Genomic DNA, 20,430 nt, shown 5'->3' on the forward strand with positions numbered 1-20,430 from the left:
GTGTCTGGGAGAATCCCACCTTGCGGACAAGTGCCAAATCTGCAAGGCGTTCAAGCCCCGGACGAAGAAAGAGCGGGACATTCGCCTCAAGCAGCTCTAACTCCTCCATCTTCGGCACTGACTCCGGCACTGGGGACGAGTGCTCCCTCCGCACCGGAACGCATGGTTCCAGTGAAGACTCCTCGACACCAACCTTCACCGGCTCAACCCTTGGGCAGGCACCGATCCCTTTTCGCGAGGTCCAAGAGGCACAAGGCTCCTGCGGCACGAGCATCTGCGCCGCAGTCGGAGAGTACATCTAAGGCGGACTACCTGGCACCTTCAGCTGCTATGGCACCACTTGCCTCCGCAACATCAATTCTGGTCTCTCAGGAGCCGTCGAGTCCGGTGCCTACCAGCTCCCTAGCGCGCGCTGTGGTCGAGCTCGTCTTGCCCTCGATGCCGGAGACTTTCTCCACGGCTCGGGAACTAATTGCTCTGACGGAGCATGAGCTGCCCCAACCCCCGGCTCTGCCGATGCAGGTTGTTCAGTCACTGGGCAAGCCTGCCATAATGAGGCCGTCTTCGCCAGACACTGTGCAACGCTGTGGTCGCCAGGTCCCGCGGACGCTCTCGTTCCAGACATCGCTTCCGCTCTCGGCGCCGCTCGCGGTCCCGGTACCGCTCGCCATCCCGGTACTGGTCGTACCCACGGCACCGCTCGAGATCCCAGTCTCCATCGCGGTACTCTCGGCACCGGTCCAAGTCCCGGCACCGCCGTACCTCTCGCAGCCAGTCTTGGCATGGCGATGTGAGGCACTGGTCGACTTCCCGGCACCGCGCTGGTCGCAGGTCCCGGTCCCGCTACGACTCTCGGTACTGTTCACCGCTACCGCGTAGACAGGAGTCCAATGGACGCAGAGACCTGGTCCACATGACTTCAGCGCCTCCGTGGCCCTCGCGTCACCCATCCGTCTCCTCCCGTGCGGACAGCGCCTCCTATGGGGACTCGGAGACGCGTGCCCATGGCCTGGACCACGGAACTCATCAGTGGTCCTTTTGGACACCTTGGGCGTACCATCAAGCCCAGAGTGAACCGACTGGCCCATCGCGCTCTGGTCACTCAGAGCACCGTGTGCCCGAGGTCACCATCAGCCAGCCTCCCCCCGCTGACGCAGAGGAAACCAGTGCTCACGCACCGGAACAGCATGACCTTCCGGAGCCGGAGGTTCCCCCGGCCCAGGCATCAGTGCAGGATCCACTCGTCCCGGGGCTGTCATCTTCATCCTCCCCGGATGAGGCAGTAGCGGGGACGTCATCATCAAGATCACCTCTGATTGACCTCCGGTCACACCAGGACCTTCTGCGGTGTGTCGCCCAAAATATCGACCTGCCGGTAGAGGAGGTCCCAGAGGTGGAGGACCCGGTGATTAGCATCTTGTCCGCAGAGACACCCACCGAGTGGCTCTCCCATTCATCCGTTGGATGCAGGCGAGAGCGGACACTATCTGGCAATCCCCGGCTTCCATCCCACCCACAGCCAAAGGGGTCGAATGGAAGTACATGGTGCCTTCCAAGGGGTATGAGTACCTCCTATGTGTACCCTGCTCCCTGTTCCTTTGTGGTACAGTCCGTCAACGAACGGGAGCGCCACGGCCAACAAGCCCACGCGCCTAAATCTAGAGAAGCCCGGCGCATGGATTTGTTGGGCCGAAAAATCTATTCTGCGGGAGGTCTCCAATTCCGCCTAGCAAACCAACAGGCCCTCCTCGGCAGATACAGTTATAATACCTGGGAGGCTGTCGGGAAGTTTGTCGAGTTGGTTCCGCAAGATTCCCACCAGGAATTTGCTGCACTCCTGGAGGAGGGGAAGAGGGTCGCGAGGACCTCATTAGATGCCGCTGATTCGGCGGCAAGAACGGTCGCTTTGGGCATAGCCATGCGCCGTATATCATGGTTGCGAGTGTCCGGCCTGCTACCTGAGTTGCAACATACGGTACAAGACCTGCCATTTGATGGTCAAGGCTTGTTTTCACAAAAGACAGACCCCAGACTGCAGAGTCTGAAGGACAACAGAATAATTATGCGTTCGTTGGGAATGCATACGCCTCAGACGCAAAGATGGTCCTTCCGCTCCCAATCACAGCGCCCTTACCCCCCACCTCGGCCACGGCAAGACTTTGCCAGAAGGAGAGGTCGTAATAATCACAGACGCCAGTCTGGACCTCAAGGGGGCAACAATTCCGGTCCCACCAAACCAACGCCGGGACCCAAACCAAACTTTTGAGGGTGCACCCGAGAGCGACATACCAATTCCCTCCCCGGATCCCTTTCAATTCTACAACTGCCTTTCCCAGTTCCTTCCGGCGTGGTCCCAGTTGACGTCGGATCGTTGGGTCCTACACACGGTGGAGCTTGGATACCACCTTCAGTTTTTCACTCTCTCCCTTCCATCCCCCTCCCTGTCCCTCTTCAGGGACACCTCTCATGAGCAACTCCTCACCCAGGAGGTCCACAGGTTCCTCTCAATCGGAGCTATAGAGGAGGTACCAGAAGAGTTAAGGGGCAAGGGGTTTTATTCCTGATATTTCCTTATTCCCAAGGCAAAAGGGGGCCTTCGGCCTATCCTAGACCTGCATGGACTGAACAAATTCATCAAAAAGTTCAAGTTCCGCATGGTATCCCTGGGAACCCTTATTCCTTCCCTGGATCCCGGAGATTGGTACGCCGCTCTCGACATGCAGGATGCATATTTCCACATAGCAATTTATCCCCCTCACAGGAGGTATCTTCGCTTTGTGGTAAACCATGGACACTACCAGTTTACTGTCCTGCCCTTTGGCCTCTCCTCGGCCCCTCGGGTGTTCACGAAGTGTATGGCAGTTGTCGCAGCTGCCTTACGCCGTCGTCGAATACACGTCTTCCCTTACCTCGACGACTGGCTCATTCAAGGGGCCTCCGAGGCACAAGTCATCAGCCAGGTGGCCATTATCAAGGATCTCTTTCTGCGTCTAGGTCTGATCATCAACTTAGACAAGTCCACTCTGGTGCCTACGCAGAGGATAGAGTTTATCGAAGCAATGCTGGATTCCAACCTTGCGGCAGCCAGTTTACCCCCCCACCGGTTTCAGACCATAGTCTCACTTGTCCAAGGCCTTCAGCGTTTTCCAACAACCTCTGCACGCACTTGCCTTGGCCTCCTCGGTCACATGGTTGCATGCACATTTGTTACAAAGCACGCCAGGCTGCGAATGCGTCCTCTCCAAATTTGGCTCACCTCCGTCTATCAGCCATGCAGAGACGCCATAGACATCATTCTGACAATTCCGCCGAACGTTCTAGGCTCCCTCGACTGGTGGAAGGACAACCGTTCCATCCTCCCCAGGCCTCCGTGTCCCTAACAACGGACGCGTCCTCCATGGGTTGGGGTGCTCACCTAGGGCGCCTGCGCACACAGGGCCTTTGGTCGTCCCAGGAGTTGACTCTGCACATCAATGTCCGGGAGCTGAGAGCGGTCCGGCTGGCTTGCCAAGCGTTTCAGCACCATCTGCAGGGCCGTTGTGTTGCAGTCTTCACGGACAACATAACGGCCATGTATTATGTAAACAATCAGGGAGGACGCGGTCCTCCCACTTGTGTCAGGAAGCGATCCTACTGTGGGACTTCTGCATAGCCCACTCCATAGACCTAGTAGCCTCCTTCCTCCCAGGAGTCTGCAACACGCTCGCAGATCATCTGAGCAGGTCCTTCCTGGCGCACGAATGGTCCATCCGGCCGGACATTCTCCATTCAGTTTTCCGGAGGTGGCGCTTTCCCCAAATAGACCTCTTTGCCTCCAGGGAGAACAGGAAATGCCAGCTGTTCTGCTCCCTGCAAGGTCGCTCCCTGGGCTCCCTGTTGGACGCGTTCCTCAGTCCATGGACGGGCCACTTCTGTTATGCCTCTCCACCGTTTCCTCTCATCCACCGAGTTCTGATCAAGACGCGCAGAGACAAAGCCCCCCTTATCCTGATTGCTTCGGCTTGGCCGAGACAGCATTGGTACACCATGCTGCTCGACCTGTCTCTGTCACACCCAATTCCCCTGCCACTCGACCTGGACCTGATCTTTGGCAGGCTACACCACCCAGACCTGCAGTCCTTTCATCTGACTACGTGCTGCTGACTGGTTGAGCCAATCGGAGTTGCGTTGTTCCGCCGCAGTGCAACAAATGCTGCTCGGAAGCAGAAAGCCCTCCACGCGGTCAACATACCTTGTTAAATGGAAGCGCTTCTGTCACTGGTGTACTCAGCGGCACCTTTCTCCGCAGGCTGTATCAGTCCCCACCATCTTGGACTGTTTATGGTCTCTCAAAGAACAAGGTCTGGCGATCTCTTTGCTAAAAATACACCTTGCAGCTATTTCCACCTTCCATCCTGGGGAGGCTGGCAGTTCCATTTTTTCCCATTCTATAGTTTCCAGATTCCTCAAGGGCTTGGAGCGACTCTATCCCCAGGTCAGACAACCAGCCCCTACCTGGGTCCTGAACCTTGTCTTAGCCAGGCTCGTGGGACCCCCCTTTGAGCCTTTAGCCACATGCTCGCTGCTGTACCTGTCCTGGAAGACAGCATTCCAAGTTGCTGTCACCTCGGCTAGACGGGTCTCGGAACTTAAAGCTTTAACTGTGGATCCCCCGTATACGGTGTTCCATAAGGACAAGGTATAGCTGCGACCACACCCGGCGTTCCTCCCTAAGGTTGTCTCCTCCTTTCATGTGAATCAGGACATCTTCCTGCCAGTCTTTTTTCCAAAACCGCATTCATCGCGACGGGAACAGCAGCTGCATACTCTGGATGTCCTCAGGGCTCTCGCGTTTTACATCGAGAGAACCAGACCCTTCCGGCGCTCACCTCCGCTGTTTGTAGCGGTGGCAGAATGTATGAAGGGCATGGCAATCTCCTCCCAAAGGATTGCTTCTTGGGTGACATCCTGTATTTGGACATGCTACGACTTGGCTCATGTTCCAACTGGCCATCTTACCGCCCACTCTACGCGGGCTCAAGCCTCATCTGCTGCGTTTTTGGCCCATGTTTCCATACAGGAAATATGCCGCGTGGCCACCTGGTCTTCCATCCATACCTTTGCATCGCACTGCGCATTGGTCCAACAATCTAGAGACGATGCTACCTTCAGCTCAGCGGTCTTACATTCTGCAACGTCTCGTTCCGACCCCACCGCCTAGGTAAGGCTTGGGAATCACCTAACTGGAATGGATATGAGCAAGCACTCGAGAAAGAAAAGACAGTTACTCACCTTTGTAACTGTTGTTCTTCGAGATGTGTTGCTCATATCCATTCCACACCCGCCCTCCTTCCCCTCTGTCGGAGTAGCCGGCAAGAAGGAACTGAGGAACGGATGGGCCGGCAGGGGTATATATCGGGCACCATGGCGGCGCCACTCCAGGGGGCGTCCTGCCGGCTCACTGAGTGTTGCTAGGGTGAAAATCTCCGAACGTGCACACGGTGCGTGCACACCTAACTAGAATGGATATGAGCAACACATCTCGAAGAACAACAGTTACAAAGGTGAGTAACCGTCTTATCCAGGTGATATTAATGACACTTGGTGGGATGATTCCCATGACAGGAATGTTAAAATCAATGGCTTTAACCTAGTTAGAAAGGACCGAGTGCCCAAAAAGGGATGGGGAATGTCAAAAATGGTATTACCTGTTTCCGAGTTACTGGTAACTCAGAAGAAAATAATCTTGAATACTTATTGATCAGTGTCTTAACAGATAAAGCACAAGATTTGATACTGGTGTTTGCTACAGACCACCAAAGCATACTTGTGGAATAGGATGAGCATTTCCTTACACACCTGATTGTAATGTGTAAGAAAAATAGCTGTGAGATCATGGGGGACACCAGTTTGAGTGACATGTACTGATAGCAGGAGACCTCTAGCTACCAGTACCAAAACATTCTTTGAATTTCAAATGTTATAGATGACAACTTCCTAACTAAGTGTTGCATTCAACATGGGAGAAAAGTCTATTTTAGACCTCATCTTGACAGCTAAAGAGGAACTGATCACCAAAATAAAAAATTAATGGTAACTCTAGGTACAAGTGATTGATTTGATCACATTTATAATGTGCAAACAGAATAAAATCCAGACCAATGAGATATATAGAGATATAGATTATAGATACGTGCTTTAAAACGGACAGTTCACAAAGCTGAAAACAGTTGAAGCAAATCAGCTGGGCGGAAGAATTTAATCAGAAAAATGTGAGTGATAATTGGGAATCATTTAAGAACAATTTACTAGATCCTCTAAAAGCTACAATTGAGGAAGGAGACCATATTGATTCATTTTTATTTTATTTTTTTTTAAAAAAAAAGACCTGATTTAGAGGGGCAGTGAAGGCAGCTATGACTTAAAAAAAAAAAAATTACAAATGGAAGAAATGAGATATTGATAGTAATTAATATGAATCAGAAGCTAAGGGTTGTAGAAAATTGATAAGGGAAGCAAAGGGACACAAGGAAAAGTCTGTCACTTGCAGAGTTAAAACCAATAAGGAAGGAGTCTAAGGTGATTAGGAACAAAAAGAATCCTGACAATGGCATCAGTCCATTACTAGACGGAAATTGTAGCATTATCATTAGTAATACATAAAAGGAAGAAGTATTCAATAAATATTTCTGTTCTATATTGGGGGGGAATGATGCGGGGGGCAGGTGTTATGTCATATACGACAACACTCATTCCATTCCACTAGTATTTCAGGAGGATATTAAACATCAGCTAGTAAAATTGACACTCTTCTGAACACCCCTCCCCCCCGTCCTGTCCAGATAACTTGCATCCAAGAGTTCTAAAAAAGCTGGCTGAGGAGCCTGTTGGATTTTTAATGTTGGCTTTTTTTCAGTAAGTCTTGCAGCACTCAGCTCTTGGCACTATGCTATTTAACGTTTTTTATTGATGAAATGGGAAGAAACTATAAAGTAATCGCTGATAGTTGCATGAGTGCTAAATAATGAAGAGGGCTTGATCACTGTTTCAGTGCAATCTGGATTGATTGGGAAGCTGAACGGAAGCAAAGAATGTGCATTTTAATCAGTTCAATGTAAATGTATACATTAGGAACAAAGAATGCAGGTCAAACTTTCAAGGTCACTTATTCTTAGTATAGACTCCCCCCCCCCCCCAATCATGTAAAAGATTTGGGGGCTGTGGTGGACAGCTGAACAGGAGTTTCTAGTGTGACTCTTTGGTGAAACGGGCTAATGCAGTTCTTGGATGCATAAATAGGGATATCTCAAGCAGGAGTAGAGGATATTTTATTTCTGTATTTGGCAGTGATGCATCTGCTGATGGAATACTGAATCCAGTTCTGGTGTCAGCAGTTCAAGAAGAATGTTAAATTGGAGAATGTTCAGAGATGAGCCACAAGAAAACATTAAAGGATTAAGGATAAGAAAACATGCTTTATAGTGACTGAATTCCTTGAGTCTATCTGTTTAGCTTAATAAAGAAAAAGTTAAGGGGCGGCTTGATTGCAATCTCTAAGTATCTTAATGGGGAACAAATATTTAATAATGAACTCTTCAGTCTAGCAGAGAAAGGTGTAACATGATTCAATGGCTGGGAGTTGAAGCTAGACAAATTCAGACTGGAAAGAAGGTGTGCATTTTTAACGGTGAGAGTAATTAGCTATTGGAACAACTTACCCAGAGTCATGGTGAATTCTTCATCAGTGGCTATTTTAGAATCAAGATCGAATCTTTTTTCTGAAGATCTGCTCTAGGAATTGTTTTAGGGAAATTCAGTGACCTGTGTTATACTGGAAGTCAGACTAGATGATCAGAACAGTCCCTCCTGCCCTTGAAATCTATGAACAATTTAATCTGACTACAACTTTTCTTTATCAGTTTTAAAAGACTGAAATGAGCACCCCACGCTCACCCTCTGAAATTCTGCTTAGATAGCAAGCACTCCACAGCTCATCCTATCTATCTTTACAAGCAAGCTGCTAAACAGATTTGAAAAAAAAAGACTCAAGAAGGACAAGTTTACACTTAAAATGTTGCATTGGTGTAGCTGCATTGGTGCAGTAGTGCCACTATAGTGCTTTAATGAAGATGCCCTATGCTGGGAGAGAGCACTCCCATCGGTGTTTGTAATCCATCTTCATGGGAGACAGCAGCTATGTCATACTCCCTAGTGATGTAGTTATACCAATATCTGTCTGAAGTTCAGATCATACCCAAGAAACCAACCCTGGGGAAACCTTCTTACCAATTCATGTTCAAGTCCTGGAGAGAAGTTAACTAACACACTGCCAAGGGATTACATTTAAAACTCTTATCATGATTTTGCTAGTCTCAGGTTAAAACAGCATTTTAATATTCCTGCAGTTTCTTCTGTTTATCTACAAGAGTTTAAACCATGGAATCCTGGACAGGAGAAGGGGGGGTAGTGGGCTAATCAGTGGGGTTTAATAGGATTTAAGATTCTTAACATTGGTTAATTGTCCTCTCAAGACCACTCCTTAAATGGCTGGTTCTAAGTAGCTGATTTAAATATTTTCCTTGATTTCATAGGATGTAGTTCAGACTGCTTACTTTGCCAATTATATACCGGCTAATTATTTTGCTAATAACGAACAGGTCCACCTGCCCTGCAACAAAGCTATTTTGCCCATCTAGTTATCTAAGGATATACTAAAGAATGGATTCACAATAATTTTTGGGAAACAATATACTTTGGTCTTAATTTACCAAGAGGAAATCACACTTCAGAGGAATAGTCTCTCTTAAGTGCACCACAATAACATGCAGAAAAGGTTGTAATGGAAGTAAATTATTTTATCTTTTATGTTCAGTTATTTGTGTTCCCTTTTCCTTTTAAAAATAATAAAATCGCCATGGTTATTAACTAATTATTTTGCTTGGTCTTGATCATGGTGTCCGTTAAGTTATTTAATTAAGCTCAAGAAAACAAACAAACAAAAAAAACAAACCCTGTAACTGAATAGTGGGAGTCACACCCCTGAGTTGACAGAGTAACAGTTAGTAAGAGCTGACCTATTATTTCTTATTTCTCTTAAACTGATATTTTTTGTAATTTTTAAAACAAAATTACTTGGCATCCAGCAGTTTACAACTATCCCTTTCAACTCCATATATCTTACACAAAAGGTAAGGCAAAACATAGTTCTTCTTACTTTGTGTTTGTTGTAAATTATTTTCAACACTAATTATGAATTTATAGTTACAACGAAGGTCAAATTTATTTAAGCTTGGCAGAAAAAAATGATTTTTTAAATATTTTATAATGTTTGGTAATATTGACATATTGATGTTTTGTTGTTAAGCATGTTAATTTTTATCATTTTCAGTTGCGCACAACTATGGGGGTCAGATAATTACTTAATGATATGCTGAAATTAAAGTAAAAAATTTTGTAGCTGTTAAAATACAAATTGTCAATATTTGCATATCCAGACACACAAAGTATCCTTAAATCAAACTCTAAATTCTCAAGCAGCATTTTTCTTTCTTTTTATTATTGATGAAAATATTTTGTGTGTGTGTGTGTGTGTGTGAGAGAGTGAGTACAGTAATGCCTCACTTAAGGTTGTAGTTATGTTCCTGAAAAATGCTACTTTAAGTGAAACAATGTTAAGCGAATCCAATTTCCCCATAAGAATTAATGTAAATGGAGGGGATTAGGTTCTGAGAATTTTTTTTGCCAGACAAAAAACTATATATCCACACACAGACGCAGACACAATATAAGTTTTAAACAAACAACGTAATACTGTACACAGCAATGATGATTGCGAACCTTGGTTGAGGTGGTGAAGTCAGAGGATGGAAGAGGGTGTAATATTTCCCAGGGAATGCCTTACTGCTAAATGATGAACTAGCACTCGCTGAGTCCTCAAGGGTTAACACATTGTTAATGTAGCCTCACACTGTACAAGGTACCATGAATGGAGGGAGGGGAGATAGCATGGCAGAGAGAGAGAGACGCACACGCGGATGCACACACACACTGTGTGTGTTTGTGTGTGAGAAAGAGAGAGAGATGTGCATTGCCCCTTTAAGTACATTGACTCCACTCTTAAGTATATTGCCTTTTTAAGTAGATCAGCAATTTGAGGCAGCAGCTGCTGCCAGCAAGCTCCCTCCATCCTGAGTGCTGTCATCTTTCTTTTTTCTATTCTCCTCCTCCCCTGGCTCTGTGGAGATAAGGTACAGAAGTCGGGGGGAGGGCAGTAGTACATTAGCACCCCTCTTCCCCTTTCCTTCCCCCCCCCCCACCGCCCTGCCCAGCAGAGCAAGTAGGAGGATCCCAGGAGCAGCTCCAAGGCAGAGGGCAGGAGCAGCACATGGCAGCAGGGGGAAGGGCAGCTGAACTACCCAGCAATTGATAGCCTGCTTGGCGGTTGCTGCACTGGGAACTCTAGGGGAGCTGATGTGGGGGAGGGGAGCTACTTGTCCACCCTGGTTCCAAGCCCCCACCACTAGCTGCAACAGGCTGCTTTTTCTGCAAGCAGTGGACAAAGCAGGCGGCTGCCAAACAATGTTATAAGGGAGCATTACGCAACTTTAAGCGAGCAAGTTCTCTAATTGATCAGCAACGAAACGATGTTGACTGGGACGACTTTAAGTGAGGAGTTACTGTACTGTGAAATTAGTGTTTACTGGTAAACCTAATCATTCCAAGTCTAAATTAATTAAATGACACTTTTAAAAATAAGCTGTAAGTATCTCTGTCCTAACTTTATCTTTCTGGTACAAATCCCTGTTTTCAGCTTTTCATCCCATCCTCTGTAAGAATGCTTTAAAAAAATTTTTTAGCACTCAGATCAGTTACTCTCGGTGCCATGTCTGAAGGAATTCTAGAACATTCTGGATTTCCTTTGCTCATTTAAGGCATAGTCCTTTTAAATGTACATAGTAGTTTCCCTACAAAAGTAATTAGGGTTTACAAGAAGAACACAGTAGAACCTCAGAGTTATGAACTGACTGGTCAACACATACACCTCATTTAGAGCCAGAAGTACGCAATCAGGCTGCAGCTGAGACAAAAAGAAATATAGTACTGTGCTGTGTTATAGTAAACTACTTGAAAAAAATGGAAAACTTTAAAAAAAAAAAAAAAAAAAAATTGACAAGGTAAGGAAACTGTATGCTTGTTTCACTTAAATGAAGATGGCTAAAAGCAATATTTTGGTTTTTTTTTTCATAGTAAAGTTTCAAAGCTATATTAAATCAATGTTCAGTTGTAAACTTTTGAAAAAACGGCCATAATGTTTTCTTCAGAGTTACAAACATTTCAAAGTTACGAACAACCTCCATTCCTGAGGTGTTCGTAACTCTAAGGTTCTTCTGTACAAACATTTGGTAACAATCTGTCATCAGCTGTCTTGTAATGCATACACTTTTTGTTTTATAACTTTCCATCGTGATAGGAAGATGTATATCAAACTGAAATCTGTTTCCTGTAATAGTAATTACATTAATCTACTGATGCCTCTCAGAAACTACGAAAGATTTTATTTGGAGGTGTTCCCCCTCAGTGAGGTTTCATTATCATTATCCCTTTCTTTCTGTCACCCCACTCTTTCCTTATTTTTGAAGTCACTAGCTTGAAAAAATAACTTGTTCTAAGGTAATCTCTTCCTCCTACTTAATTCCCACTTCCAGTCATAATGTTCAGTTTTTGTTCAAGACCTTTTTTTTTTTTACTTGAAATCACTGACTCACTAACTCCTGTTTCAATAGAAAACAGAAGGAAGAAAAGTCTTCCTTAATAAAAGGTTGCATACACTACTAGTGGAGACCCCTCTTATGGGTGAGGGGTGTAGAGGTAAATCACTAGCTGCATGAAGCCAGTCTCGTAGGCTCTTGTGTTTCTTGCTGGGTTCCATTGGAGCAGAGGACAGAAGCTTTGGCCTTTGGGCTAGTGTCTGAACCTTCGGCTGTACATGTGTAAGATGACTCCTGTGGTTGCTCGGGAGCACAAATGTAAGACTGGTGACTTTGAAGGAACCATCATTTCAAGGAGCATACTTGCATGGCCCTTGATACTGGCCTATGCCCCGCTCTCACTGTCAGTCTGCGTGCATGCATGTATGCAGTATAATGTACTAGTTAAAGTCGTCATGCACTATGTATATTACTAACGTCATCAAAAGTTTTTTATAAATTCAAACTGCACATGATAAAACATCTAAGTTTCCACTTTTTTAAAACTTTTTTTTTCTTTCCATTGATACAGGTTGAATCAAGAGACACTCTAAACAGTATTGCCTTGAAATTTGATACGACACCAAATGAACTGGTTCAGTTAAACAAATTTTTTTCCCGAGCAGTTGTTCCTGGACAGGTATTATCTATTAATCACCTCAACATAAGCTGGGTGGGGTGGAAATAGAGGAAGATGTTCAGAATGCTAGTCTGCCACTTCTACTGAAAATAATGGGATGCGTTTCTCTCAACCTATAAGGCATCCAGTCTTTTGAAAATATATTTAGGATTCTTCAGTTAGAGTTAGTGAACTCCAGACACCCACTTGAATTACTCAGCTGAGTAACTGCTACCAGTGGGAGTTAGTCACAGTCTAACCCAGTCTTTACTGTCTCTCTTAAATTAAATTTGGAAAGACTGATAAAAGCAAGCATATTTAGAATTGTAAGGTAACTTTTTCAGGTTCAAGACAAATTTATTTTTTTGTAAATGGATATAGGATAAATAGTAGGCACTAGTAGCATTTCTAAAGCTGTAAGCATGACTTACTACTACTGTTACTTCCAGCTGCTGCAGAAGCTAACTGTGCAACACCATTCATGCCATTCCCAAGAGAATGGATCTGAGAAGCAAATAAATTTAGGGTAACCTAGTTTTTGGCATGCGTTGTAAAGAGTTGAATCAGGAAATAGATGACCAACTTTTTTTAAGTGGGATGAATACACTGAATGTGTTCCCTAGCAATACATCTTATTGACTCTAAATAATAGACTGGTAGCAATCTATGAAAAGGCCAGAGAAATGGTACACTTTGTGCAAGTATTCATAATAGTATTTATTACAGCACTGGACAAGTTTGAATTGGTGTTTCTGGGCATGCTGTAAATTTCTTACTTTATGGTCTTCTGTTTACTTGGGTAATATCTGCACTATTATTTCTGCTGACAGTCAGCCTTAATATAGGTTTACAGAATTTTAAATATTTAAAGGCTCAAAAATACATTCTGCCAGTATATATTTACTCATTTAATGAATTGCTTTAAACAAGTTGTTAGTTTTATTGTACACTGTTTGACACATCATGATGGAAACCAATGGGGGATTCTTTTATATGGCATGTTTCTATGATATGTCAATGCATTCTTTGTCTCATGAACCTATTAATAGAGAAGATTTTATTAATACTGCTTCCTTTGCTAGAAGAGTGTTGACAGTAAAATTGGTAATTCACAACTAGATCTGTGTTTTTAAAAAAAATTCTAAAGCGTATATTCACTCCAGCAGAACAAATTTAATAAAATAACTTGAGACAACAAATCTGCATCAAAATGTCAATGAAAATCTTAATGTAACTGTTAACTACAGCCTGTGTTCCATTTCTTTACAGATTTTATATGTTCCTGACCCAGAATATGTTTCTAGTGCAGAGAGCTCCCCATCTCTTAGTCCCATAAGTCCCTTGTCACCTGCATCTTCAGAAGCTGAATTTGACAAGGCTACAGTAAGTGTAGGTATATGTGTTTCAAGGGCAATAACAATCTTCTCCATGTTTAATGAGAGGTGTGCAGTAACTGGTTAAAAGATAGGAAACAAGGGATAGGAATAAATTATCAGTTTTTAGAATGCAGAGAGGGGTAAATAGTGGTGTCCCCCCAGGGGTCTGTACTTGGACCAGTACTGTTCAACATATTCATAAATGATCTGGAAAAGGGGGTAAACAGTGAAGTGGCAGAATTTGCAGATGATACAAAACTATTAAAGACAGTTAAGTCCAAAGCAGACTGCGAGAAGTTAGAAATGGGTCTCATAAAACTGGATGACTGGGCAACAAAGTGGCAGATGAAATTCAGTGTTGATAAATGCAAAGTAATGTACATTGGAAAACATAATCCCAACTATACATATAAAATTATGGGGTCTAAATTAGCTGTTACCACTACCAAAGAGATCTTGGAATCATTGTGGGTAGTTCTCTGAAAACATTCACTCAATGTGCAGCGGTAGTCAAAAAAGTGAACAGAATGTTGGGAATCATTAAGAAATGGATAGAAAATAAAACAGAAAATATCATATTGCCTCTATATAAATCCATGGTACGCCCACATCTTGAATACTGTGTGCAGATGTGGTCTCCCCATCTCAAAAAAAGATAGATTGGAATTAGAAAAAGTTTAGAAGAGAGCCACAAAAATGATTTGGGGGCATGGAACAGCTTCCATATGAGGAGATATTAATAAGAGTGGTACTTTTCAGCTTGGAAAAGAGATGACTAATGAGGATATGAAAGAAGTCTATAAAATCGTGACTGATGTGGAAAAAGTAAATTAGGAAGTAGTATTATTTACTTTCTCATAACACAAGAACTGGGGTCACCAAATTAAATTTAATTGGCAGCAGATTTTAAACCAGTAATACGAAGTATTTCTTCACACAATGCCCAGTCAACCTGTGGAACTTCTTGCCAGGGATATTGTGAAGGCCAAGATTATAACAGGGTTAAAAAAAGAAATAGATAAATTCATGGAGGATAGATCCATCAATGGCTGTTAGCCAGGATGAGGTCTCTAGCCTTGGTTTTGCCAGAAGCTGGGAATGGGCGATGGATGGATCACTTGATAATTGTGTGTTCTGTTAATTCCCTCTGGGACACCTGGGATTGGCCACTGTTGGAAGACAGGATACTAGGCTAGATGGACCTTCGGTCTGTCCCATTATGGCTCTTCTGATGTTCTTATATGCAGTAATTGCTCCTGGGGGAATTCTGTGCAAAAAAACTTCAAAATTCTGGTGCAGAATTGCAAAATTCTCGTGCAGAATTGCAAAATTCTGCATATTTTATTTGTCAAAATAATGCAATGTAATCACACCAGTTTCACTTATTTTGGTAATTTATTTAAACTACCATATAGAAAGAAAACTAAAACTGTTCTTCTTTTTCTAAATACATGAAATTAAAGTACTTGGTAACCAATACCTTGTATTCCGGTTATAATCCTGGATTTTCATTTAAATTACATTACTTTGAATTTGGTTTTTGGTGTTCTGTACAGTAGAATGTCACTTTACATTGTTCAGACTTCACACATGAAGGTCGTACAGTTTTTTGCTAATCGTCCTTCATTTTTTTTTTAAATGTATAAGTAAAATAGATCCTGAGCTGTAATCTAACCTGATTGTGCCTCTTTGGCACAGGAAAAAAAGGAGGAAGCACATAGACCTTCCTAACTGAGGATTCCGTTACTGTCATTTACAATAAAGCTCCTTTACACCACTATGGCAAGGAGACTAAGAATGGGAAAAATAAACTAACAATGGGAACGTTAGCAGCCTGCCTGCCTAGTTGTTACATTTCTATTCTACCTCAGGGACAGAGCCTGCTTTACACAGCCCTATGCCTCCAAGCCCGGGATGCAGCAACAGCAAGCGAGAGGGATAGAGTGAGTGTCTCTCACTCGTTCGCATGCAGACACGCGCCCAGTCCCGCCCCCTTAACTCTCTCCTTGCTCAGCCTCCCTTCTCCTTCCCTACCCTCTCCCAGTGGTGATCTGCTCTCTGCTGCCAATTGCTCCCAGCAGGTTTACCCAAGCTGCCGGGGAAGAGGCATGTGTTCCCCACAGATTTCTTTGCTTCCCCCATTTTGGAGCCAAGAAATCTGCGGAAGGTATGAATTCCCCCAGGAGTAAATAATCTCAAAAAAACCAACTAGTTTTGGTAGAGACACGAGTGACCTTATATTTGTTTTAATTAACTTATTTGGACTTTTATACTCAAGATATATGGGCAAGTTTAAAATCCTACATGTAATATTCCTAAACTGTGTTACCCAAAACAATTTTTAGTTTCTTCATTGTAATTATTTCTGGGGGAATTCTGTGTGACTATGGAAGTGCAGAATTCATGTGTCCTGCAGAATTTTTTTTCTCCGCAGAAAATACATTTCTGGCCAAGAAGTGGTGCAGTTCCACCTTTCTCCCACCAGGGCCTGCTGTGGTGGCAGAATAGCCAGCAGCATGAAAACAGCCAGCTGTTCTGGTACCACAGCAGTCTCTGGGGAGCAGAAAGTGGAACTGCAGCATTTATAGGGCAGAATGTATTTTCTGTGGGGGTGGGGGGGAATTCTGTGTATGCTCAGTGCTGCAGCATTCCTGCAGGAGTAGAAGTTCATCACAGCACCCTGCCCACAGAAACAGGTTAGGCCAGAGTGGGGCACACAGGGCTGCTGTGGGGTCAAACACTGGGGTTCAGAGTGGGAGGGACAGACTAGGGTCTGGGCTCAGGATCTAGTGGGGTGACAATGTTGAACCAGGGGACAGGGGCTGCAGGGACACATGAGATCAGGGAGGAGGCTGCAGGGACCCATGGGGATGAGGGGTGCAGGGATCGGGGCAGATGTGCCTGCCTGAATGGGAGAGGCTTGAGTTCAGGCTCCCAAACTCCCTAACAATCCTGACCCCCTGCCCCTCCCCCCAAAATAAACCTGTTCAGTACTTTTCCCACCCACACCCAACAGCTCACCAGTTTCACTCCAGGCTCCTTCCCTCTCCCTCAACTCTTCCATTACCCCTGACTCCCCCAAGCCTTTGCACTGCTTCTGACAGGTGCAGGAAATACAGTTCTGTATTGTAATTTAAATGAATTACTCAAAATTCCATATTAATATGCCTTGTAAGGAATCTTTGTCAAAAAAAAAATTACCTGAATCTTTTTTTGGTCTGTATTGTTACACACGTACTTGCTGACAGAGATTTTGAAATTAATTAACAAAATAATTGATACTGGCATGATTATATTGTATTATTTTGACAATCTGCAGTATTTTAAAATACTGTGTACAGAATTCCCCTAGGAGTAAATATAGTACTGTTTTGTTTGAGTTTTTTGTACTTCAGTTGGTTCAGATAGAGACCTTTATAGATCAGTTGTCATTTTCACTAACTGATTCATATATGGTTTGATCCACAGCTCATTGAAACTAACAATCTTTTCCATCTCTTTACATTTTTCGGATGTCAGTAATATGTAAAGGCTGAAACTAGCTTGCCACTGAAAATCTAGTTTATAAGTATCCCTTTTCCACAGAATGTTAGTCACTGTTAAGCAGCATTGCTCCCTCAGTTTGACATCTAGACACCCAGTCAGTCTTCTGTCACTTCAAATAATGTTCATCAGACCCAGGTCATGGACCATCACAACTATCTGTCCACTTTCCAAGACAGTGGCTCCATATGGGCAATTCTCAAAGAAGAAAGTTACTGTGATTCTTCAAGGTGATTTGCCATATCAATACATGCTCACTGCTTGTGTTCCGTCTTCTTTGGAGTCTCTTTACAAAGGATTCATGACATAGTGGAAAGAATTTATGGATGGTTGGGATTATATCATTGTAATCTCTTAGAAGTCTGCATGACAGATCTGTCATGGCGAGTGGCATAAAACAGATGCTGTTGTCTAGAAGAGACTTCAAGATCACTTGTTACAGGTGTGCGTATTCTCCAGGGATGGTGTTCCATAAGATCAGTTCTCTCTAAAAAACAGCGTTTTTATGGTAAAGGAACAGTATTTATTCTTAAAAAAATTCTCTGTTTAAAAATAAAAAAACCTGAAACTACAGTTAAGAGAATCAGCCACTTCTCCACTATTGCACAACCTTTCTTAACTTTTGTATTGGTCACACGCATAACTTGAGCCTCATGTATTTGCGAAAACAATATGCAAGAATTAAAAATTTCTAGTAGTTTATTTGAAATCTTGCTTTCATTTCCAATATCCAATACAACACCTTTATTTATTTTATTTTTAACACACACAGAAACACCACACCATGAATATTGCTCCACAGCAGATCAGTAATGTAGCCTAAAGTACAAATGGTCAAGCTCTATGGACCTAAGTCTGCACCACCTTATACATAATTTGTATCACCAAATAGGTGAATCATTCAGTTTATTCATAAACTTTTTCATCTGCTTAAACATATTGTACTAGAAAACTTATCAAAGTTTGACTGAAACTTAACGTAGATAGGGACTATATTCCATTTGAAATTTTTAGTACATATTTAATAAAGATATAGAAATCAAAAATACATGTGCATGTTTCCATTAGAAAACGAAGCAAAGTGGCAAAACTAAGATTTGGTTAATAGTTCTATTCTGATAACGAGTGATGAAGGATTATATAGTAGTGGGAACTGGCCAGATTTCTTGGTAGCAACAGAAGCAGTTTTTAAATTTCTGAATCTTAATTTTTGCTAAAAGTGAAATTCTGGGACAAAGTTTTCAGTTGTCAAAACCTCAGTTTCTCCCGTGAATGTCAAAGCTCTGACCCTCTTCATCCTCCTCCTTAGCTTCCTATTACTACTCCTCTCTCTGGCTGCAGACCCTCCTCCCAGTTATCAAATTCTTATGTCCCCTTACTCTTTTTTATGCAGTCATGAATGGTCCTCTCTAGGAAACTGAAAGTTCTGCAATACTGTAAAACTAAAGGAAAATCTACTAAAAGACATTCCTAACTTTTTATTCCTTCGCAGAATAACGTTTTAGAAAATTTAGAATAGAGAGATGAATTCAGCAGACAGATTGAGAAATAAATCACTCAAAAGTGAAAGAAAAAGAACTGTGTCCTACTCATCAGAACACACAACTGTAAAGCTAACTGTCAGAATGTCCTGTATGTGCTAAGAAACAGTTGTTATCCTACTTGTTTTTGAGAGATGATTTGCTCATTCTGAACATGGGAGTCAAATGGTACTGTAATCACTAGGCTTTGTTAAAAACAATTAGCTTATCCATCGTAAGTGGATTCTGTGATCATTTTGGTTTTTTGAACTGGGATTACCAGTTAGAATGTCTGTATCTTATTCAGAAGGCTTATTTTAAAAATTAAGCAATATTTTAAAAGGGAGGGAGTGAATTTCCACGTGACTTGCACAGACTCACTCTTCAACATTACAATGAATAAATCAGCCTACTTTTTAATTATATCAAGTACTTGCAGCTTTCTGCAAAGTTGTGACTTATATTGTACATACTAGCAATGTGTCTTGAAGCTAATATTTATATTCAAACATGCTTATGAGAACCTACTTTGGGATTGCACTCTGCCCTTCCAGCACAAGGACACACAGTGTATGTGGGTTCCTATCTACCAATCTGATAAACCATTGCAAAAGAGGCTCTAACAAAGATGGTATGGCTTCTGAAAACTTGAAATGCCACTTTGGATAATGTTGAATACGAGTTATGAATCTAGTACTTTAAAAGATCTTTCAGAGCAGCAGTTTTAAACTAATTATCAGAGAGGAGAAATGTCAGTAATTGGAAGCAATGCAAAATTTTTCCACCAGCATGTCTGCCTACTTTGTACCCACCTTTCCTACAATGTCTCATTTGCCCACTATCACTGTTTAATCTAATTTTGCTTTGCTTCGTGAAAATGTGATCTAGAAATAACTATAAATGATTGAGAACAGTGTACGATATCTCTTCTGAGTTGGAGAGAACTGATACTGAGGGGTTTTTATACAGTGCCATAAAGATGCATGGCATTTGGGGTTGGGAGAGGGGAGAGGAAGGGGAGAGAAGAATTCTGCCTTGAGAAACTTAGCCTGTGGGCTTGCCAACACTTGGTAGTTTTACAATTGCTGTTCTAGAGTATTCTAGAATAACTATGTATTTAGATAACCTTCCAACTGTAGACAAGCCCTAAAGTAAGGTGAAAAACCAAAATGAACTGACAGCTAGATAACCATCTGCCACACCTCTGTGCTATATGGTACCACTAGTTAAATGTAGTAGTAATGGAGATCTGACAGTGGGATAGCAGAGAACCAAAGTGAAGATGGAAGTCCTAGAGCAGGAGTAGGCAACCTATGGCACGTGTGCCAAAGGCGACACGTGAGCTGATTTTCAGTGGCACAATCACTGCCTGGGTCCTGGCCACCAGTCCAGGGGGCTCTGCTTTTTTATTTTAATTTTTAAGTGAAGCTTCTTATGCATTTTAAATACCTTATTTACTTTACATACAACAATAGTTTAGCTATATACTAAAGACTTCTAGAAGGAGACCTTCTAAAAATGTTAAAATGTATTACTGGCATGTGAAACCTTAAATAAATAAGACTCGGCACATCACTTCTGAAAGATTGCTGACCCCTGTCCTAGAGCATAAATATCCTGCTAGTCAGTGTAACTGAAAATAGCAG

The 20,430-nt window shown here is 43.0% G+C and overlaps 1 protein-coding gene across 3 annotated transcripts in view; it reads left to right on the forward strand.

Annotated features, from left to right (window-relative positions):
- OXR1 (oxidation resistance 1) overlaps positions 1 to 20,430 on the forward strand; it is a 542,358-nt gene that overhangs the window by 415,712 nt on the left and 106,216 nt on the right. For 2 of the 3 annotated variants that reach the window (XM_075063184.1, XM_075063186.1), the window contains exons 3-4: positions 12,259 to 12,366; positions 13,615 to 13,728. In XM_075063184.1, coding sequence (XP_074919285.1) covers positions 12,259 to 12,366; positions 13,615 to 13,728 — 222 coding nt within the window. Of the gene's footprint in view, positions 1 to 12,258; positions 12,367 to 13,614; positions 13,735 to 20,430 lie in introns of all 3 variants that reach the window. The other variant, XM_075063185.1, reaches the window with a different exon arrangement.

The sequence above is a fragment of the Chelonoidis abingdonii genome, chromosome 2 (assembly GCF_003597395.2).
Source record: "Chelonoidis abingdonii isolate Lonesome George chromosome 2, CheloAbing_2.0, whole genome shotgun sequence".
NCBI lineage: Eukaryota > Metazoa > Chordata > Testudines > Testudinidae > Chelonoidis > Chelonoidis abingdonii.